The sequence below is a fragment of the Heterodontus francisci genome, chromosome 49, assembly GCF_036365525.1.
Source record: "Heterodontus francisci isolate sHetFra1 chromosome 49, sHetFra1.hap1, whole genome shotgun sequence".
NCBI classification, from domain to species: Eukaryota; Metazoa; Chordata; class Chondrichthyes; order Heterodontiformes; family Heterodontidae; genus Heterodontus; species Heterodontus francisci.
The window spans coordinates 9,171,298-9,198,784 of NC_090419.1; the positions used below are offsets into that span (position 1 = coordinate 9,171,298).

General features: G+C 48.6%; 1 protein-coding gene across 1 annotated transcript in view; it reads left to right on the forward strand.

Moving 5' to 3' along the window:
* The window catches only part of LOC137358281 (synapsin-1-like), a 193,336-nt gene that overhangs the window by 156,305 nt on the left and 9,544 nt on the right, over positions 1-27,487 (forward strand). The window contains 1 exon segment of the mRNA XM_068024194.1: positions 27,163-27,312. Coding sequence (XP_067880295.1) covers positions 27,163-27,312 — 150 coding nt within the window.

Sequence of the window (27,487 nt, forward strand, 5' to 3'; positions counted from 1 at the left end):
AACACTCTGATATATCCCACACTCTTCACTGTAACAATCTGATATACCCCACACCCCTCACTGTAACAATCTGATATATCCCACACCCCTCACTGTAACACTCTGATATATCCCACACTCTTCACTGTAACACTCTGATATATCCCACACCCCTCACTGTAACACTCTGATATGTCCCACACCCCTCACTGTAACACTCTGATATATCCCACACTCTTCACTGTAACAATCTGATATACCCCACACCCCTCACTGTAACACTCTGATATATCCCACACCCCTCACTGTAACACTCTGATATATCCCACACCCCTCACTGTAACACTCTGATATATCCCACACCCCTCACTGTAACACGGATATATCCCTCACTGTAACACTCTGATATACCCACACCCCTCACTGTAACACTCTGATATATCCCACACTCTTCACTGTAACAATCTGATATATCCCACACCCCTCACTGTAACACTCTGATATATCCCACACCCCTCACTGTAACACACTGATATATCTCACACCCCTCACTGTAACACTCTGATATATCCCACACCCCTCACTGTAACACTCTGATATATCCCACACCCCTCACTGTAACACTCTGATATATCCCACACCCCTCACTGTAACACTCTGATATACCCCACACCCCTCACTGTAACATTCTGATATACCCCCACACCCCTCACTGTAACACTCTGATATATCCCACACCCCTCACAGTAACACTCTGATATACCCCACACCCCTCACTGTAACACACTGATATACCCCACACCCCTCACTGTAACACTTTGATATACCCCACACCCCTCACAGTAACACTCTGATATATCCCACACCCCTCACTGTAACACTCTGATATACCCCACACCCCTCACTGTAACACACTGATATACCCCACCCCCCTCACTGTAACACTCTGATATACCCCACACCCCTCACTGTAACACTTTGATATATCCCACACCCCTCACTGTAACACTCTGATATACCCCACCCCCCTCACTGTAACACTCTGATATATCCCACACCCCTCACAGTAACACTCTGATATACCCCACACCCCTCACTGTAACACTCTGATATATCCCACACCCCTCACTGTAACACTCTGATATACCCCACACCCCTCACTGTAACACACTGATATACCCCACCCCCCTCACTGTAACACTCTGATATACCCCACACCCCTCACTGTAACACTTTGATATATCCCACACCCCTCACTGTAACACTCTGATATACCCCACCCCCCTCACTGTAACACTCTGATATATCCCACACCCCTCACAGTAACACTCTGATATACCCCACACCCCTCACTGTAACACTCTGATATATCCCACACCCCTCACTGTAACACTCTGATATACCCCACCCCCCTCACTGTAACACTGATATATCCCACACCCCTCACTGTAATACTCTGATATACCCCACACCCCTCACTGTAACACACTGATATACCCCACACCCCTCACAGTAACACTCTGATATATCCCACACCCCTCACTGTAACACTCTGATATACCCCACCCCCCTCACTGTAACACTCTGATATACCCCACACCCCTCACTGTAACACTTTGATATACCCCACACCCCTCACAGTAACACTCTGATATATCCCACACCCCTCACTGTAACACTCTGATATATCCCACACTCTTCACTGTAACAATCTGATATACCCCACACCCCTCACTGTAACACACTGATATACCCCACCCCCCTCACTGTAACACTCTGATATACCCCACACCCCTCACTGTAACACTTTGATATATCCCACACCCCTCACTGTAACACTCTGATATACCCCACCCCCCTCACTGTAACACTCTGATATACCCCACACCCCTCACTGTAACACTCTGATATACCCCACACCCCTCACTGTAACACTCTGATATATCCCACACTCTTCACTGTAACAGTCTGATATATCCCACACCCCTCACTGTAACACTCTGATATATCCCACACTCTTCACTGTAACAATCTGATATACCCCACACCCCTCACTGTAACAATCTGATATATCCCACACCCCTCACTGTAACACTCTGATATATCCCACACTCTTCACTGTAACACTCTGATATATCCCACACCCCTCACTGTAACACTCTGATATGTCCCACACCCCTCACTGTAACACTCTGATATATCCCACACTCTTCACTGTAACAATCTGATATACCCCACACCCCTCACTGTAACACTCTGATATATCCCACACCCCTCACTGTAACACTCTGATATATCCCACACCCCTCACTGTAACACTCTGATATATCCCACACCCCTCACTGTAACACGGATATATCCCTCACTGTAACACTCTGATATACCCACACCCCTCACTGTAACACTCTGATATATCCCACACTCTTCACTGTAACAATCTGATATATCCCACACCCCTCACTGTAACACTCAGATATATCCCACACCCCTCACTGTAACACACTGATATATCTCACACCCCTCACTGTAACACTCTGATATATCCCACACCCCTCACTGTAACACTCTGATATATCCCACACCCCTCACTGTAACACTCTGATATATCCCACACCCCTCACTGTAACACTCTGATATATCCCACACTCTTCACTGTAACAATCTGATATACCCCACCCCCCTCACTGTAACACTTTGATATATCCCACACCCCTCACTGTAACACTCTGATATATCCCACACCCCTCACTGTTACACTCTGATATATCCCACACCCCTCACAGTAACACTCTGATATATCCCACACCCCTCACTGTAACACAGTGATATATCCCACACCCCTCACTGTAACACTCTGATATATCCCACACCCCTCACTGTAACACTCTGATATATCCCACACCCCTCACTGTAACACTCTGATATATCCCACACCCCTCACTGTAACAATTTGATATACCCCACCCCCCTCACTGTTACACTCTGATATATCCCACACCCCTCACTATAACACTCTGATATACCCCACACCCCTCACAGTAACACTGATATATCCCACACCCCTCACTGTAACACTCTGATATACCCACACCCCTCACTGTAACACTCTGATATATCCCACACCCCTCACTGTAACACTCTGATATATCCCACACCCCTCACTGTAACACTCTGATATATCCCACACCCCTCACTGTAACAGTCTGATATATCCCACACCCCTCACTGTAACACTCTGATATACCCCACACCCCTCACTGTAACACTCTGATATATCCCACACCCCTCACTGTAACACTCTGATATATCCCACACCCCTCACTGTAACACTCTGATATATCCCACACCCCTCACTGTAACACTCTGATATATCCCACACTCTTCACTGTAACAGTCTGATATATCCCACACCCCTCATGTAACAATCTGATATACCCCACACCCCTCACAGTAACACTCTGATATACCCCACACCCCTCACTGTAACACTCTGATATATCCCACACCCCTCACTGTAACAATCTGATATACCCCACACCCCTCACAGTAACACTCTGATATACCCCACACCCCTCACTGTAACAGTCTGATATATCCCACACCCCTCACTGTAACAATCTGATATATCCCACACCCCTCACTGTAACACTCTGATATATCCCACACCCCTCAATGTAACACTCTGATATATCCCACACTCTTCACTGTAACAGTCTGATATATCCCACACCCCTCACTGTAACACTCTGATATATCCCACACCCCTCACTGTAACACTCTGATAATCCCACCCCCCTCACTGTAACACTCTGATATACCCCACATCCCTCACAGTAACACTCTGATATACCCCACACCCCTCACTGTAACACTCTGATATACCCCACACCCCTCACTGTAACACTCTGATAAATCCCACACCCCTCACTGTAACACTCTGATATATCCCACACCCCTCACTGTAACACTCTGATATACCCCACACCCCTCACTGTAACACTCTGATATATCCCACACCCCTCACTGTAACACTCTGATATATCCCACACTCTTCAGTGTAACAGTCTGATATATCCCACACCCCTCACTGTAACACTCTGATATATCCCACACCCCTCACTGTAACACTCTGATATACCCCACACCCCTCACTGTAACACTGATATATCCCACACCCCTCACTGTAACACTCTGATATACCCCACACCCCTCACAGCAACACTCTGATATACTCCACACCCCTCACTGTAACACTCTGATATATCCCACACCCCTCACTGGAACACTGATATAACCCACACCCCTCACAGTAACACTCTGATATATCCCACACCCCTCACTGTAACATTCTGATATATCCCACAGCCCTCTCTGTAACACTCTGATATATCCCACACCCCTCAATGTAACAAACTGATATACCCCACACCCCTCACTGTAACACACTGATATATCCCACACCCCTCACTGTCTCACTCTAATATACCCCACACCCCTCACTGTAACACTGATATATCCCACACCCCTCACTGTAACACTCTGATATACCCCACACCCCTCACTGTAACAATCTGATATACCCCACCCCCCTCACTGTAACACTGATATATCCCACACCCCTCACTGTAACACTCTGATATATCCCACACCCCTCACTGTGACACTCTGATATATCCCACACCCCTCACTGTGACACTCTGATCTATCCCACACCCCTCTCTGTAACACTCTGATATATCCCACACCCCTCACTGTAACACTGATATATCCCACACCACTCACTGTAACACTCTGATATACCCCACACCCTCACTGTAACACTCTGATATATCCCACACCCCTCACTGTAACACTCTGATATACCCCACACCCCTCACTGGAACACTGATATTTCCCACACCCCTCACTGTAACACTCTGATATACCCCACACCCTCACTCTAACGCTCTATATCCCACACCCCTCACTCTAACATTCTGATATATCCCACACCCCTCACTGTAACACTCTGATATATCCCACACCCCTCACTGTAACACTCTGATATATCCCACACCCCTCACTGTAACACTCTGATATACCCCACCCCCCTCACTGTAACACTGATATATCCCACACCCCTCACTGTAACACTCTGATATATCCCACACCCCTCACTGTAACACTCTGATATATCCCACACGCCTCACTGTAACACTCTGATATATCCCACACCCCTCACTGGAACACTGATATAACCCACACCCCTCACAGTAACACTCTGATATATCCCACACCCCTCACAGTAACACTCTGATATACCCCACACCCCTCACTGTAACACTCTGATATATCCCACACCCCTCACTGTAACACTCTGATATACCCCACCCCCCTCACTGTAACACTGATATATCCCACACCCCTCACTGTAATACTCTGATATACCCCACACCCCTCACTGTAACACACTGATATACCCCACACCCCTCACAGTAACACTCTGATATATCCCACACCCCTCACTGTAACACTCTGATATACCCCACCCCCCTCACTGTAACACTCTGATATACCCCACACCCCTCACTGTAACATTCTGATATACCCCCACACCCCTCACTGTAACACTCTGATATATCCCACACCCCTCACAGTAACACTCTGATATACCCCACACCCCTCACTGTAACACACTGATATACCCCACACCCCTCACTGTAACACTTTGATATACCCCACACCCCTCACAGTAACACTCTGATATATCCCACACCCCTCACTGTAACACTCTGATATACCCCACACCCCTCACTGTAACACACTGATATACCCCACCCCCCTCACTGTAACACTCTGATATACCCCACACCCCTCACTGTAACACTTTGATATATCCCACACCCCTCACTGTAACACTCTGATATACCCCACCCCCCTCACTGTAACACTCTGATATATCCCACACCCCTCACAGTAACACTCTGATATACCCCACACCCCTCACTGTAACACTCTGATATATCCCACACCCCTCACTGTAACACTCTGATATACCCCACACCCCTCACTGTAACACACTGATATACCCCACCCCCCTCACTGTAACACTCTGATATACCCCACACCCCTCACTGTAACACTTTGATATATCCCACACCCCTCACTGTAACACTCTGATATACCCCACCCCCCTCACTGTAACACTCTGATATATCCCACACCCCTCACAGTAACACTCTGATATACCCCACACCCCTCACTGTAACACTCTGATATATCCCACACCCCTCACTGTAACACTCTGATATACCCCACCCCCCTCACTGTAACACTGATATATCCCACACCCCTCACTGTAATACTCTGATATACCCCACACCCCTCACTGTAACACACTGATATACCCCACACCCCTCACAGTAACACTCTGATATATCCCACACCCCTCACTGTAACACTCTGATATACCCCACCCCCCTCACTGTAACACTCTGATATACCCCACACCCCTCACTGTAACACTTTGATATACCCCACACCCCTCACAGTAACACTCTGATATATCCCACACCCCTCACTGTAACACTCTGATATATCCCACACTCTTCACTGTAACAATCTGATATACCCCACACCCCTCACTGTAACACACTGATATACCCCACCCCCCTCACTGTAACACTCTGATATACCCCACACCCCTCACTGTAACACTTTGATATATCCCACACCCCTCACTGTAACACTCTGATATACCCCACCCCCCTCACTGTAACACTCTGATATACCCCACACCCCTCACTGTAACACTCTGATATACCCCACACCCCTCACTGTAACACTCTGATATATCCCACACTCTTCACTGTAACAGTCTGATATATCCCACACCCCTCACTGTAACACTCTGATATATCCCACACTCTTCACTGTAACAATCTGATATACCCCACACCCCTCACTGTAACAATCTGATATATCCCACACCCCTCACTGTAACACTCTGATATATCCCACACTCTTCACTGTAACACTCTGATATATCCCACACCCCTCACTGTAACACTCTGATATGTCCCACACCCCTCACTGTAACACTCTGATATATCCCACACTCTTCACTGTAACAATCTGATATACCCCACACCCCTCACTGTAACACTCTGATATATCCCACACCCCTCACTGTAACACTCTGATATATCCCACACCCCTCACTGTAACACTCTGATATATCCCACACCCCTCACTGTAACACGGATATATCCCTCACTGTAACACTCTGATATACCCACACCCCTCACTGTAACACTCTGATATATCCCACACTCTTCACTGTAACAATCTGATATATCCCACACCCCTCACTGTAACACTCTGATATATCCCACACCCCTCACTGTAACACACTGATATATCTCACACCCCTCACTGTAACACTCTGATATATCCCACACCCCTCACTGTAACACTCTGATATATCCCACACCCCTCACTGTAACACTCTGATATATCCCACACCCCTCACTGTAACACTCTGATATACCCCACACCCCTCACTGTAACATTCTGATATACCCCCACACCCCTCACTGTAACACTCTGATATATCCCACACCCCTCACAGTAACACTCTGATATACCCCACACCCCTCACTGTAACACACTGATATACCCCACACCCCTCACTGTAACACTTTGATATACCCCACACCCCTCACAGTAACACTCTGATATATCCCACACCCCTCACTGTAACACTCTGATATACCCCACACCCCTCACTGTAACACACTGATATACCCCACCCCCCTCACTGTAACACTCTGATATACCCCACACCCCTCACTGTAACACTTTGATATATCCCACACCCCTCACTGTAACACTCTGATATACCCCACCCCCCTCACTGTAACACTCTGATATATCCCACACCCCTCACAGTAACACTCTGATATACCCCACACCCCTCACTGTAACACTCTGATATATCCCACACCCCTCACTGTAACACTCTGATATACCCCACACCCCTCACTGTAACACACTGATATACCCCACCCCCCTCACTGTAACACTCTGATATACCCCACACCCCTCACTGTAACACTTTGATATATCCCACACCCCTCACTGTAACACTCTGATATACCCCACCCCCCTCACTGTAACACTCTGATATATCCCACACCCCTCACAGTAACACTCTGATATACCCCACACCCCTCACTGTAACACTCTGATATATCCCACACCCCTCACTGTAACACTCTGATATACCCCACCCCCCTCACTGTAACACTGATATATCCCACACCCCTCACTGTAATACTCTGATATACCCCACACCCCTCACTGTAACACACTGATATACCCCACACCCCTCACAGTAACACTCTGATATATCCCACACCCCTCACTGTAACACTCTGATATACCCCACCCCCCTCACTGTAACACTCTGATATACCCCACACCCCTCACTGTAACACTTTGATATACCCCACACCCCTCACAGTAACACTCTGATATATCCCACACCCCTCACTGTAACACTCTGATATATCCCACACTCTTCACTGTAACAATCTGATATACCCCACACCCCTCACTGTAACACACTGATATACCCCACCCCCCTCACTGTAACACTCTGATATACCCCACACCCCTCACTGTAACACTTTGATATATCCCACACCCCTCACTGTAACACTCTGATATACCCCACCCCCCTCACTGTAACACTCTGATATACCCCACACCCCTCACTGTAACACTCTGATATACCCCACACCCCTCACTGTAACACTCTGATATATCCCACACTCTTCACTGTAACAGTCTGATATATCCCACACCCCTCACTGTAACACTCTGATATATCCCACACTCTTCACTGTAACAATCTGATATACCCCACACCCCTCACTGTAACAATCTGATATATCCCACACCCCTCACTGTAACACTCTGATATATCCCACACTCTTCACTGTAACACTCTGATATATCCCACACCCCTCACTGTAACACTCTGATATGTCCCACACCCCTCACTGTAACACTCTGATATATCCCACACTCTTCACTGTAACAATCTGATATACCCCACACCCCTCACTGTAACACTCTGATATACCCCACACCCCTCACTGTAACACTCTGATATATCCCACACCCCTCACTGTAACACTCTGATATATCCCACACCCCTCACTGTAACACGGATATATCCCTCACTGTAACACTCTGATATACCCACACCCCTCACTGTAACACTCTGATATATCCCACACTCTTCACTGTAACAATCTGATATATCCCACACCCCTCACTGTAACACTCTGATATATCCCACACCCCTCACTGTAACACACTGATATATCTCACACCCCTCACTGTAACACTCTGATATATCCCACACCCCTCACTGTAACACTCTGATATATCCCACACCCCTCACTGTAACACTCTGATATATCCCACACCCCTCACTGTAACACTCTGATATATCCCACACTCTTCACTGTAACAATCTGATATACCCCACCCCCCTCACTGTAACACTTTGATATATCCCACACCCCTCACTGTAACACTCTGATATATCCCACACCCCTCACTGTTACACTCTGATATATCCCACACCCCTCACAGTAACACTCTGATATATCCCACACCCCTCACTGTAACACAGTGATATATCCCACACCCCTCACTGTAACACTCTGATATATCCCACACCCCTCACTGTAACACTCTGATATATCCCACACCCCTCACTGTAACACTCTGATATATCCCACACCCCTCACTGTAACAATTTGATATACCCCACCCCCCTCACTGTTACACTCTGATATATCCCACACCCCTCACTATAACACTCTGATATACCCCACACCCCTCACAGTAACACTGATATATCCCACACCCCTCACTGTAACACTCTGATATACCCACACCCCTCACTGTAACACTCTGATATATCCCACACCCCTCACTGTAACACTCTGATATATCCCACACCCCTCACTGTAACACTCTGATATATCCCACACCCCTCACTATAACAGTCTGATATATCCCACACCCCTCACTGTAACACTCTGATATACCCCACACCCCTCACTGTAACACTCTGATATATCCCACACCCCTCACTGTAACACTCTGATATATCCCACACCCCTCACTGTAACACTCTGATATATCCCACACCCCTCACTGTAACACTCTGATATATCCCACACTCTTCACTGTAACAGTCTGATATATCCCACACCCCTCATGTAACAATCTGATATACCCCACACCCCTCACAGTAACACTCTGATATACCCCACACCCCTCACTGTAACACTCTGATATATCCCACACCCCTCACTGTAACAATCTGATATACCCCACACCCCTCACAGTAACACTCTGATATACCCCACACCCCTCACTGTAACAGTCTGATATATCCCACACCCCTCACTGTAACAATCTGATATATCCCACACCCCTCACTGTAACACTCTGATATATCCCACACCCCTCAATGTAACACTCTGATATATCCCACACTCTTCACTGTAACAGTCTGATATATCCCACACCCCTCACTGTAACACTCTGATATATCCCACACCCCTCACTGTAACACTCTGATAATCCCACCCCCCTCACTGTAACACTCTGATATACCCCACATCCCTCACAGTAACACTCTGATATACCCCACACCCCTCACTGTAACACTCTGATATACCCCACACCCCTCACTGTAACACTCTGATAAATCCCACACCCCTCACTGTAACACTCTGATATATCCCACACCCCTCACTGTAACACTCTGATATACCCCACACCCCTCACTGTAACACTCTGATATATCCCACACCCCTCACTGTAACACTCTGATATATCCCACACTCTTCAGTGTAACAGTCTGATATATCCCACACCCCTCACTGTAACACTCTGATATATCCCACACCCCTCACTGTAACACTCTGATATACCCCACACCCCTCACTGTAACACTGATATATCCCACACCCCTCACTGTAACACTCTGATATACCCCACACCCCTCACAGCAACACTCTGATATACTCCACACCCCTCACTGTAACACTCTGATATATCCCACACCCCTCACTGGAACACTGATATAACCCACACCCCTCACAGTAACACTCTGATATATCCCACACCCCTCTCTGTAACATTCTGATATATCCCACAGCCCTCTCTGTAACACTCTGATATATCCCACACCCCTCAATGTAACAAACTGATATACCCCACACCCCTCACTGTAACACACTGATATATCCCACACCCCTCACTGTCTCACTCTAATATACCCCACACCCCTCACTGTAACACTGATATATCCCACACCCCTCACTGTAACACTCTGATATACCCCACACCCCTCACTGTAACAATCTGATATACCCCACCCCCCTCACTGTAACACTGATATATCCCACACCCCTCACTGTAATACTCTGATATATCCCACACCCCTCACTGTAACACACTGATATACCCCACACCCCTCACAGTAACACTCTGATATATCCCACACCCCTCACTGTAACAATCTGATATACCCCACCCCCCTCACTGTAACACTCTGATATACCCCACACCCCTCACTGTAACACTTTGATATACCCCACACCCCTCACAGTAACACTCTGATATATCCCACACCCCTCACTGTAACACTCTGATATATCCCACACTCTTCACTGTAACAATCTGATATACCCCACACCCCTCACTGTAACACACTGATATACCCCACCCCCCTCACTGTAACACTCTGATATACCCCACACCCCTCACTGTAACACTTTGATATATCCCACACCCCTCACTGTAACATTCTGATATATCCCACACTCTTCACTGTAACAGTCTGATATATCCCACACTCTTCACTGTAACACTCTGATATATCCCACACCCCTCACTGTAACACTCTGATATATCCCACACCCCTCACTGGAACACTCTGATATATCCCACACTCTTCACTGTAACACTCTGATATATCCCACACCCCTCACTGTAACACTCTGATATATCCCACACCCCTCACTGTAACACTCTGATATATCCCACACTCTTCACTGTAACAATCTGATATACCCCACACCCCTCACTGTAACACTCTGATATATCCCACACCCCTCACTGTAACACTCTGATATATCCCACACCCCTCACTGTAACACTCTGATATATCCCACACTCTTCACTGTAACAATCTGATATACCCCACACCCCTCACTGTAACACTCTGATATATCCCACACCCCTCACTGTAACACTCTGATATATCCCACACCCCTCACTGTAACACTCTGATATACCCCACACCCTCACTCTAACGCTCTATATCCCACACCCCTCACTCTAACATTCTGATATATCCCACACCCCTCACTGTAACACTCTGATATATCCCACACCCCTCACTGTAACACTCTGATATATCCCACACCCCTCACTGTAACACTCTGATATACCCCACCCCCCTCACTGTAACACTGATATATCCCACACCCCTCACTGTAACACTCTGATATATCCCACACCCCTCACTGTAACACTCTGATATATCCCACACGCCTCACTGTAACACTCTGATATATCCCACACCCCTCACTGGAACACTGATATAACCCACACCCCTCACAGTAACACTCTGATATATCCCACACCCCTCACAGTAACACTCTGATATACCCCACACCCCTCACTGTAACACTCTGATATACCCCACCCCCCTCACTGTAACACTGATATATCCCACACCCCTCACTGTAATACTCTGATATACCCCACACCCCTCACTGTAACACACTGATATACCCCACACCCCTCACAGTAACACTCTGATATATCCCACACCCCTCACTGTAACACTCTGATATACCCCACCCCCCTCACTGTAACACTCTGATATACCCCACACCCCTCACTGTAACATTCTGATATACCCCCACACCCCTCACTGTAACACTCTGATATATCCCACACCCCTCACTGTAACACTCTGATATATCCCACACTCTTCACTGTAACAGTCTGATATACCCCACACCCCTCACTGTAACAATCTGATATATCCCACACCCCTCACTGTAACACTCTGATATATCCCACACTCTTCACTGTAACACTCTGATATATCCCACACCCCTCACTGTAACACTCTGATATGTCCCACACCCCTCACTGTAACACTCTGATATATCCCACACTCTTCACTGTAACAATCTGATATACCCCACACCCCTCACTGTAACACTCTGATATATCCCACACCCCTCACTGTAACACTCTGATATATCCCACACCCCTCACTGTAACACTCTGATATATCCCACACCCCTCACTGTAACACGGATATATCCCTCACTGTAACACTCTGATATACCCACACCCCTCACTGTAACACTCTGATATATCCCACACTCTTCACTGTAACAATCTGATATATCCCACACCCCTCACTGTAACACTCTGATATATCCCACACCCCTCACTGTAACACACTGATATATCTCACACCCCTCACTGTAACACTCTGATATATCCCACACCCCTCACTGTAACACTCTGATATATCCCACACCCCTCACTGTAACACTCTGATATATCCCACACCCCTCACTGTAACACTCTGATATACCCCACACCCCTCACTGTAACATTCTGATATACCCCCACACCCCTCACTGTAACACTCTGATATATCCCACACCCCTCACAGTAACACTCTGATATACCCCACACCCCTCACTGTAACACACTGATATACCCCACACCCCTCACTGTAACACTTTGATATACCCCACACCCCTCACAGTAACACTCTGATATATCCCACACCCCTCACTGTAACACTCTGATATACCCCACACCCCTCACTGTAACACACTGATATACCCCACCCCCCTCACTGTAACACTCTGATATACCCCACACCCCTCACTGTAACACTTTGATATATCCCACACCCCTCACTGTAACACTCTGATATACCCCACCCCCCTCACTGTAACACTCTGATATATCCCACACCCCTCACAGTAACACTCTGATATACCCCACACCCCTCACTGTAACACTCTGATATATCCCACACCCCTCACTGTAACACTCTGATATACCCCACCCCCCTCACTGTAACACTGATATATCCCACACCCCTCACTGTAATACTCTGATATACCCCACACCCCTCACTGTAACACACTGATATACCCCACACCCCTCACAGTAACACTCTGATATATCCCACACCCCTCACTGTAACACTCTGATATACCCCACCCCCCTCACTGTAACACTCTGATATATCCCACACCCCTCACTGTAACACACTGATATACCCCACACCCCTCACTGTAACACTTTGATATACCCCACACCCCTCACAGTAACACTCTGATATATCCCACACCCCTCACTGTAACACTCTGATATACCCCACACCCCTCACTGTAACACACTGATATACCCCACCCCCCTCACTGTAACACTCTGATATACCCCACACCCCTCACTGTAACACTTTGATATATCCCACACCCCTCACTGTAACACTCTGATATACCCCACACCCCTCACTGTAACACACTGATATACCCCACCCCCCTCACTGTAACACTCTGATATACCCCACACCCCTCACTGTAACACTTTGATATATCCCACACCCCTCACTGTAACACTCTGATATACCCCACCCCCCTCACTGTAACACTCTGATATATCCCACACCCCTCACAGTAACACTCTGATATACCCCACACCCCTCACTGTAACACTCTGATATATCCCACACCCCTCACTGTAACACTCTGATATACCCCACCCCCCTCACTGTAACACTGATATATCCCACACCCCTCACTGTAATACTCTGATATACCCCACACCCCTCACTGTAACACACTGATATACCCCACACCCCTCACAGTAACACTCTGATATATCCCACACCCCTCACTGTAACACTCTGATATACCCCACCCCCCTCACTGTAACACTCTGATATACCCCACACCCCTCACTGTAACACTTTGATATACCCCACACCCCTCACAGTAACACTCTGATATATCCCACACCCCTCACTGTAACACTCTGATATATCCCACACTCTTCACTGTAACAATCTGATATACCCCACACCCCTCACTGTAACACACTGATATACCCCACCCCCCTCACTGTAACACTCTGATATACCCCACACCCCTCACTGTAACACTTTGATATATCCCACACCCCTCACTGTAACACTCTGATATACCCCACCCCCCTCACTGTAACACTCTGATATACCCCACACCGCTCACTGTAACACTCTGATATACCCCACACCCCTCACTGTAACACTCTGATATATCCCACACTCTTCACTGTAACAGTCTGATATATCCCACACCCCTCACTGTAACACTCTGATATATCCCACACTCTTCACTGTAACAATCTGATATACCCCACACCCCTCACTGTAACAATCTGATATATCCCACACCCCTCACTGTAACACTCTGATATATCCCACACTCTTCACTGTAACACTCTGATATATCCCACACCCCTCACTGTAACACTCTGATATGTCCCACACCCCTCACTGTAACACTCTGATATATCCCACACTCTTCACTGTAACAATCTGATATACCCCACACCCCTCACTGTAACACTCTGATATATCCCACACCCCTCACTGTAACACTCTGATATATCCCACACCCCTCACTGTAACACTCTGATATATCCCACACCCCTCACTGTAACACGGATATATCCCTCACTGTAACACTCTGATATACCCACACCCCTCACTGTAACACTCTGATATATCCCACACTCTTCACTGTAACAATCTGATATATCCCACACCCCTCACTGTAACACTCTGATATATCCCACACCCCTCACTGTAACACACTGATATATCTCACACCCCTCACTGTAACACTCTGATATATCCCACACCCCTCACTGTAACACTCTGATATATCCCACACCCCTCACTGTAACACTCTGATATATCCCACACCCCTCACTGTAACACTCTGATATATCCCACACTCTTCACTGTAACAATCTGATATACCCCACCCCCCTCACTGTAACACTTTGATATATCCCACACCCCTCACTGTAACACTCTGATATATCCCACACCCCTCACTGTTACACTCTGATATATCCCACACCCCTCACAGTAACACTCTGATATATCCCACACCCCTCACTGTAACACAGTGATATATCCCACACCCCTCACTGTAACACTCTGATATATCCCACACCCCTCACTGTAACACTCTGATATATCCCACACCCCTCACTGTAACACTCTGATATATCCCACACCCCTCACTGTAACAATTTGATATACCCCACCCCCCTCACTGTTACACTCTGATATATCCCACACCCCTCACTATAACACTCTGATATACCCCACACCCCTCACAGTAACACTGATATATCCCACACCCCTCACTGTAACACTCTGATATACCCACACCCCTCACTGTAACACTCTGATATATCCCACACCCCTCACTGTAACACTCTGATATATCCCACACCCCTCACTGTAACACTCTGATATATCCCACACCCCTCACTGTAACAGTCTGATATATCCCACACCCCTCACTGTAACACTCTGATATACCCCACACCCCTCACTGTAACACTCTGATATATCCCACACCCCTCACTGTAACACTCTGATATATCCCACACCCCTCACTGTAACACTCTGATATATCCCACACCCCTCACTGTAACACTCTGATATATCCCACACTCTTCACTGTAACAGTCTGATATATCCCACACCCCTCATGTAACAATCTGATATACCCCACACCCCTCACAGTAACACTCTGATATACCCCACACCCCTCACTGTAACACTCTGATATATCCCACACCCCTCACTGTAACAATCTGATATACCCCACACCCCTCACAGTAACACTCTGATATACCCCACACCCCTCACTGTAACAGTCTGATATATCCCACACCCCTCACTGTAACAATCTGATATATCCCACACCCCTCACTGTAACACTCTGATATATCCCACACCCCTCAATGTAACACTCTGATATATCCCACACTCTTCACTGTAACAGTCTGATATATCCCACACCCCTCACTGTAACACTCTGATATATCCCACACCCCTCACTGTAACACTCTGATATATCCCACCCCCCTCACTGTAACACTCTGATATACCCCACATCCCTCACAGTAACACTCTGATATACCCCACACCCCTCACTGTAACACTCTGATATACCCCACACCCCTCACTGTAACACTCTGATAAATCCCACACCCCTCACTGTAACACTCTGATATATCCCACACCCCTCACTGTAACACTCTGATATACCCCACACCCCTCACTGTAACACTCTGATATATCCCACACCCCTCACTGTAACACTCTGATATATCCCACACTCTTCAGTGTAACAGTCTGATATATCCCACACCCCTCACTGTAACACTCTGATATATCCCACACCCCTCACTGTAACACTCTGATATACCCCACACCCCTCACTGTAACACTGATATATCCCACACCCCTCACTGTAACACTCTGATATACCCCACACCCCTCACAGCAACACTCTGATATACTCCACACCCCTCACTGTAACACTCTGATATATCCCACACCCCTCACTGGAACACTGATATAACCCACACCCCTCACAGTAACACTCTGATATATCCCACACCCCTCACTGTAACATTCTGATATATCCCACAGCCCTCTCTGTAACACTCTGATATATCCCACACCCCTCAATGTAACAAACTGATATACCCCACACCCCTCACTGTAACACACTGATATATCCCACACCCCTCACTGTCTCACTCTAATATACCCCACACCCCTCACTGTAACACTGATATATCCCACACCCCTCACTGTAACACTCTGATATACCCCACACCCCTCACTGTAACAATCTGATATACCCCACCCCCCTCACTGTAACACTGATATATCCCACACCCCTCACTGTAATACTCTGATATACCCCACACCCCTCACTGTAACACACTGATATACCCCACACCCCTCACAGTAACACTCTGATATATCCCACACCCCTCACTGTAACAATCTGATATACCCCACCCCCCTCACTGTAACACTCTGATATACCCCACACCCCTCACTGTAACACTTTGATATACCCCACACCCCTCACAGTAACACTCTGATATATCCCACACCCCTCACTGTAACACTCTGATATATCCCACACTCTTCACTGTAACAATCTGATATACCCCACACCCCTCACTGTAACACACTGATATACCCCACCCCCCTCACTGTAACACTCTGATATACCCCACACCCCTCACTGTAACACTTTGATATATCCCACACCCCTCACTGTAACATTCTGATATATCCCACACTCTTCACTGTAACAGTCTGATATATCCCACACTCTTCACTGTAACACTCTGATATATCCCACACCCCTCACTGTAACACTCTGATATATCCCACACCCCTCACTGGAACACTCTGATATATCCCACACTCTTCTCTGTAACACTCTGATATATCCCACACCCCTCACTGTAACACTCTGATATATCCCACACCCCTCACTGTAACACTCTGATATATCCCACACTCTTCACTGTAACAATCTGATATACCCCACACCCCTCACTGTAACACTCTGATATATCCCACACCCCTCACTGTAACACTCTGATATATCCCACACCCCTCACTGTAACACTCTGATATATCCCACACTCTTCACTGTAACAATCTGATATACCCCACACCCCTCACTGTAACACTCTGATATATCCCACACCCCTCACTGTAACACTCTGATATATCCCACACCCCTCACTGTAACACTCTGATATATCCCACACTCTTCACTGTAACACTCTGATATATCCCACACCCCTCACTGTAACACTCTGATATATCCCACACCCCTCACTGTAACACTCTGATATATCCCACACTCTTCACTGTAACAATCTGATATACCCCACACCCCTCACTGTAACACTCTGATATATCCCACACCCCTCACTGTAACACTCTGATATATCCCACACCCCTCACTGTAACACTCTGATATATCCCACACCCCTCACTGTAACACTCTGATATATCCCACACCCCTCACTGTAACACTCTGATATATCCCACACTCTTCACTGTAACAATCTGATATATCCCACACCCCTCACTGTAACACTCTGATATATCCCACACCCCTCACTGTAACACACTGATATATCCCACACCCCTCACTGTAACACTCTGATATATCCCACACTCCTCACTGTAACACTCTGATATATCCCACACCCCTCACTGTAACACTCTGGTATATCCCACACCCCTCACTGTAACACTCTGATATATCCCACACCCCTCACTGTAACACTCTGATATATCCCACACTCTTCACTGTAACAATCTGATATACCCCACCCCCCTCACTGTTACACTCTGATATATCCCGCACCCCTCACAGTAACACTCTGATATATCCCACACCCCTCACTGTAACACAGTGATATATCCCACACCTCTCACTGTAACACTCTGATATATCCCACACCCCTCACTGTAACAATTTGATATACCCCACCCCCCTCACTGTTACACTCTGATATATCCCACACCCCTCACTATAACACTCTGATATACCCCACACCCCTCACAGTAACACTCTGATATACCCACACCCCTCACTGTAACACTCTGATATATCCCACACCCCTCACTGTAACACTCTGATATATCCCACACCCCTCACTGTAACACTCTGATATATCCCACACTCTTCACTGTAACAGTCTGATATATCCCACACCCCTCACTGTAACAATCTGATATACCCCACACCCCTCACTGTAACACTGATATACCCCACACCCCTCACTGTAACACTCTGATATATCCCACACCCCTCACAGTAACACTCTGATATATCCCACACCCCTCACAGTAACACTCTGATATATCCCACACCCCTCACTGTAACACTCTGATATATCCCACACCCCTCACTGTAACACTCTGATATATCCCACACTCTTCACTGTAACAGTCTGATATATCCCACACCCCTCACTGTAACACTCTGATATATCCCACACCCCTCACTGTAACACTCTGATATATCCCACACCCCTCACTGTTGCACTCTGATATATCCCACACCCCTCACTGTAACACGCTGATATATCCCACACCCCTCACTGTAACACTCTGATATACCCCACACCCCTCACTGTAACACTCTGATATACCCCACACCCCTCACTGTAACACACTGATATATCCCACACTCTTCACTGTGACAGTCTGATATACCCCACACCCCTCACTGTAACAATCTGATATATCCCACACCCCTCACTGTCACACTCTGATATACCCCACACCCCTCACTGTAACACTCTGATATACCCCACACCCCTCACTGTAACACACTGATATATCCCACACTCTTCACTGTGACAGTCTGATATACCCCACACCCCTCACTGTAACAATCTGATATATCCCACACCCCTCACTGTAACACTCTGATATATCCCACACCCCTCACTGTTACACTCTGATATATCCCACACCCCTCACAGTAACACTCTGATATATCCCACACCCCTCACTGTAACACAGTGATATATCCCACACCTCTCACTGTAACACTCTGATATATCCCACACCCCTCACTGTAACAATTTGATATACCGCACCCCCCTCACTGTTACACTCTGATATATCCCACACCCCTCACTATAACACTCTGATATACCCCACACCCCTCACAGTAACACTGATATATCCCACACCCCTCACTGTAACACTCTGATATACCCACACCCCTCACTGTAACACTCTGATATATCCCACACCCCTCACTGTAACACTCTGATATATCCCACACCCCTCACAGTAACACTCTGATATACCCCACACCCCTCACTGTAACAGTCTGATATATCCCACACCCCTCACTGTAACAATCTGATATATCCCACACCCCTCACTGTAACACTCTGATATATCCCACACCCCTCAATGTAACACTCTGATATATCCCACACTCTTCACTGTGACAGTCTGATATATCCCACACCCCTCACTGTAAAACTCTGATATATCCCACACCCCTCACTGTAACACTCTGATATATCCCACACTCTTCAGTGTAACAGTCTGATATAACCCACACCCCTCACTGTAACACTCTGATATATCCCACACCCCTCACTGTAACACTCTGATATATCCCACCCCCCTCACTGTAACACTCTGATATACCCCACACCCCTCACAGTAACACTCTGATATACCCCACACCCCTCACTGTAACACTCTGATATACCCCACACCCCTCACTGTAACACTCTGATATATCCCACACCCCTCACTGTAACACTCTGATATATCCCACACCCCTCACTGTAACACTCTGATATATCCCACACCCCTCACTGTAACACTCTGATATATCCCACACCCCTCACTGTAACACTGATATATCCCTCACTGTAACACTCTGATATATCCCACACCCCTCACTGTCTCACTCTGATATACCCCACACCCCTCACTGTAACACTCTGATATACCCCACACCCCTCACTGTAACACTCTGATATACCCCACACCCCTCACAGTAACACTCTGATATATCCCACACTCTTCACTGTAACAGTCTGAGATATCCCACACTCTTCACTGTAACACTCTGATATACCCCACCCCCCTCACTGTCACACTCTGATATACCCCACACCCCTCACTGTAACACTCGGATATATCCCACACCCCTCACTGTAACACTGATATATCCCACACCCCTCACTGTAACACTCTGATATATCCCACACCCCTCACTGTAACACTCTGATATATCCCACACCCCTCACTGTAACACTCTGATATATCCCACACCCCTCACTGTAACACTCTGATATATCCCACACCCCTCACTGTAACAGTCTGATATATCCCACACCCCTCACTGTAACACTCTGATATATCCCACACCCCTCACTGTAACACACTGATATATCCCACACCCCTCACTGTAACACTCTGATATATCCCACACCCCTCACTGTAACACACTGATATATCCCACACACCTCACTGTAACACTCTGATATATCCCACACCCCTCACTGTAACACTCTGATATATCCCACACCCCTCACTGTAACAGTCTGATATATCTCACACCCCTCACTGTAACACTCTGATATATCCCACACCCCTCACTGCAACACTGATATATCCCACACCCCTCACTGTAACACTCTGATATATCCCACACCCCTCACTGTAACACTCTGATATACCCCACACCCCTCACTGTAACACTCTGATATACCCCACACCCCTCACTGTAACACTGATATATCCCTCACTGTAACACTCTGATATATCCCACACCCCTCACTGTAACACTCTGATATATCCCACACCCCTCACTGTAACACTCTGATATACCCCACACCCCTCACTGTAACACTCTGATATATCCCACACCCCTCACTGTAACACTCTGATATATCCCACACCCCTCACTGTAACACTCTGATATACCCCACACCCCTCACTGTAACACTCTGATATATCCCACACCCCTCACTGTAACACTATGATATACCCCACACCCCTCACTGTAACACTCTGATATATCCCACACCCCTCACTGTAACACTCTGATATATCCCACACCCCTCACTGTAACACTCTGATATACCCCACACCCCTCACTGTAACACTCTGATATATCCCACACCCCTCACTGTAACACTCTGATATACCCCACACCCCTCACTGTAACACTCTGATATATCCCACACCCCTCACTGTAACACTCTGATATATCCCACACCCCTCACTGTAACACTCTGATATACCCCACACCCCTCACTGTAACACTCTGATATACCCCACACCCCTCACTGTAACACTCTGATATACCCCACACCCCTCACTGTAACACTCTGATATATCCCACACCCCTCACTGTAACACTCTGATATATCCCACACCCCTCACTGTAACACTCTGATATATCCCACACCCCTCACTGTAACACTCTGATATATCCCACACTCCTCACTGTTACACACGAATATACCCCCCCACCTATGAGGAGAAGGTGGGGATTTAGGGATATGGGGAGAAGGTTGTGACGGTGGGATCTGGGGAGAAGGTGGGGATTGAGGGATATGTGGAGAAGGTTTGTAGGTGGGGAGTGAGGGATATGGGGAGAAGGTGGGTAGGTGGGGAGTGAGGGATATGGGTTGAAGGTGGGTTGGTGGGGATTGAGGGATATGGGGAGAAGGTTTGTAGGTGGGGAGTGAGGGATATGGGTTGAAGGTGGGTTGGTGGGGATTGAGGGATATGGGGAGAAGATGGGTAGGTGGGGATTGAGGGATATGGGGAGAAGGTTTGTAGGTGGGGAGTGAGGGATATGGGGAGAAGGTGGGTAGGTGGGGATCGAGGGATATGGGGAGAAGGTGGGTAGGTGTGGATTGTGGGATATGGGGAGAAGGTTTGTAGGTGTGGATTGAGGGATATGGGGAGAAGGTGGGTAGGTGGGGATTGAGGGATATGGGGAGAAGGTTTGTAGGTGGGGAGTGAGGGATATGGGGAGAAGGTGGGTAGGTGGGGATTGAGGGATATGGGGAGAAGGTTTGTAGGTGGGGAGTGAGGGATATGGGTTGAAGGTGGGTAGGTGTGGATTGTGGGATCTGGGGAGAAGGTTTGTAGGTGGGGAGTGAGGGATATGGGGAGAAGGTGGGTAGGTGGGGATTGAGGGATCTGGGGAGAAGGTTTGTAGGTGGGGAGTGAGGGATATGGGGAGAAGGTGGGTAGGTGGGGATTGAGGGATATGGGGAGAAGGTTTGTAGGTGGGGAGTGAGGGATATGGGGAGAAGGTGGGTAGGTGCGGGTGAGGGATATGGGAGAAGGTGGGTAGGTGGGGGCTGAGGGATATGGGGAAAAGGTGGGTAGGTGGGGAGTGGGGGATATGGGGAGAAGGTGGGTAGGTGGGGAGTGAGGGATATGGGGAGAAGGTGGGTAGGTGGGGGATTGAGGGATATGGGGAGAAGGTGGGTAGGTGGGGATTGAGGGATATGGGGAGAAGGTGGGTAGGTGGGGGTGAGGGATATGGGGAGATGGTGGGTAGGTGGGGATTGAGGGATATGGGGAGAAGGTGGGTAGGTGGGGAGTGGGGGATATGGGGAGAAGGTGGGTAGGTGCGGGTGAGGGATATGGGAGAAGGTGGGTAGGTGGGGATTGAGGGATATGGGGAATAGGTGGGGGTGAGGGATATGGGGAGATGGTGGGTAGGTGAGGATTGAGGGATATGGGGAGAAGGTGGGTAGGTGGGGATTGAGGGATATGCGGAGAAGGTGGGTAGGTGGGGGTGAGGGATATGGGGAGATGGTGGGTAGGTGAGGATTGAGGGATATGCGGAGAAGGTGGGTAGGTGGGGGTGAGGGATATGGGGAGATGGTGGGTAGGTGAGGATTGAGGGATATGGGGAGAAGGTGGGTAGGTGGGGATTGAGGGATATGCGGAGAAGGTGGGTAGGTGGGGGTGAGGGATATGGGGAGATGGTGGGTAGGTGAGGATTGAGGGATATGCGGAGAAGGTGGGTAGGTGGGGGTGAGGGATATGGGGAGATGGTGGGTAGGTGAGGATTGAGGGATATGGGGAGAAGGTGGGTAGGTGGGGATTGAGGGATATGGGGAGAAGGTGGGTAGGTGGGGATTGAGGGATATGGGGAGAAGGTGGGTAGGTGGGGGTGAGGGATATGGGGAGATGGTGGGTAGGTGAGGATTGAGGGATATGGGGAGAAGGTGGGTAGGTGGGGATTGAGGGATATGGGGAGAAGGTGGGTAGGTGGGAGTGAGGGATATGGGGAGATGGTGGGTAGGTGAGGATTGAGGGATATGGGGAGAAGGTGGGTAGGTGGGGATTGAGGGATATGGGGAGAAGGTGGGTAGGTGGGATTGAGGGATATGGGGAGAAGGTGGGTAGGTGGGGAGTGAGGGATAGGGGGAGAAGGTGGGTAGGTGGGGGTGAGGGATACGGGGAGAAGGTGGGCAGGTGGGGAGTGAGGGATATGGGGAGAAGGTGGGTAGGTGGGGAGTGAGGGATAGGGGGAGAAGGTGGGTAGGTGGGGAGTGAGGGATACGGGGAGATGGTGAGTAGGTGGGGAGTGAGGGATATGGGGAGAAGGTGGGTAGGTGGGGAGTGAGGGATACGGGGAGAAGGTGGGTAGGTGGGGAGTGAGGGATAGGGGGAGAAGGTGGGTAGGTGGGGAGTGAGGGATACGGGGAGATGGTGAGTAGGTGGGGAGTGAGGGATATGGGGAGAAGGTGGGTAGGTGGGGAGTGAGGGATACGGGGAGAAGGTGGGTAGGTGGGGATTGAGGGATATGGGGAGAAGGTGGGTAGGTGGGGAGTGAGGGATACGGGGAGAAGGTGGGTAGGTGGGGAATGAGGGATACGGGGAGAAGGTGGGTAGGTGGGGAGTGAGGGATATGGGGAGAAGGTGGGTAGGTGGGGAGTGAGGGATATGGGGAGAAGGTGGGTAGGTGGGGATTGAGGGATATGGGGAGAAGGTGGGTAGGTGGGGAGTGAGGGATATGGGGAGATGGTGGGTATGTGAGGGATTTTTTTAATTTTTTGATGGGAAGTGGGCAGCATTTATTGCCCATTCCGAATTGCCCTTGACAGCTGAGTGTCTCTTGGCCATTTCAAAAGGTGGTTAAGAGTTAACCACATTGCTGTGGGTCTGGAGTCACATGTAGGCCAGACCGGGTAAGGACAGCAGATTTCCTTCCCTGAAGGACATTAGTGAACCAGATGGGTTTTTACGACAATCGATGATAGTAATGGTACCGTGAAACTGAGACTCGATTTCAGTTCCAGATTTTTTGAATTTGAGTATTGCCGAAAATAGAGACATGTTGTTGAAGCTCTTTGTCTTGCACTCATGAGGACAATCTGCAAGAATACCAACATAAGGGAAAAACAGCAACTTGCAACGTATGAGAAGAGAGTGCTGGAGTGCTGAGTGATTGGCAAGTGACCTCTGATTGGTAGAGGCGTTGCCACGGAGAATGCACCAGTTTAATTAATTAATTGAATTGAAATTCCACCAGCCGCTGTGGTGGGATTTGAAACCGTGACCCCAGGGCATTAACCTGGGCCTCTGGTTTATTAGTTCAGCTACATTAACAGTATGCCACCGTCTCCTCCCCACTTCCGACAGTGCGGCACTCCCTCAGTACTGACCCTCCAACTGTGCGGCACTCCCTCAGTACTGACCCTCCGACAGTGCGGCGCTCCCTCAGTACTGACCCTCCGACAGTGCGACGCTCCCTCAGTACCGACCCTCCGACAGTGCGGCGCTCCCTCAGTACTGACCCTCCGACAGTGCGGCGCTCCCTCAGTACTGACCCTCCGACAGTGCGGCGCTCCCTCAGTACCGACCCTCCGACAGTGCGGCGCTCCCTCAGTACTGACCCTCCGACAGTGCGGCGCTCCCTCAGTACTGACCCTCCGACAGTGCGGCGCTCCCTCAGTACCGACCCTCCGACAGTGCGGCGCTCCCTCAGTACTGACCCTCCGACAGTGCGACGCTCCCTCAGTACTGACCCTCCGACAGTGCGACGCTCCCTCGGTACTGACCCTCCGACAGTGCGGCGCTCCCTCAGTACTGACCCTCCGACAGCGTGGCACTCCCTCAGTACTGACCCTCCGACAGTGCGGCGCTCCCTCAGTACTGACCTTCCAACAGTGTGGCACTCCCTCAGTACTGACCCTCCGACAGTGCGACGCTCCCTCAGTACTGACCCTCCGACAGTGCGGCCCTCCCTCAGTACTGACCTTCCGACAGCGTGGCACTCACTCAGTACTGGCACTGAGGGTGTGTCGGACCTGAATTACGGGGCTCAGCCCCACGACCTTCCCACCCCGAGGCGAGAAGGGAAACTGACCAAGATGTTTGGCCTTTCCTTGGCCAGCCGCGCTCCCAGCTGATGTTGTGTTGCTGTTTCCCCCCAGGTGATGGACTGTGCGATGCCTCTCATTGGTGAACACCAGGAGGAGGACAAGTACCTAATTGCCGAGCTAGTGGTGGCCAAAATGAGTCAAGTACTGCCCAGGGCAGCCATCCCGTCTCCAGTGAGGCCCACTGCAGCTCAGCAGCCTCAGGTAAAGATGGGATGGTAGCATCATGGAATCTTACTGTGTAAAAGGAGTCCATTCGGCCCATCGTGTCTGTGCTGGCTCTTTGAAAGAGCTTTTGAAATAGTCCTACTGACCTCCTGCTCTATCCCAACATTCCTGTAAATTTTTCCCCTTCCAGTATTTCTCCAATTCCCCTTTT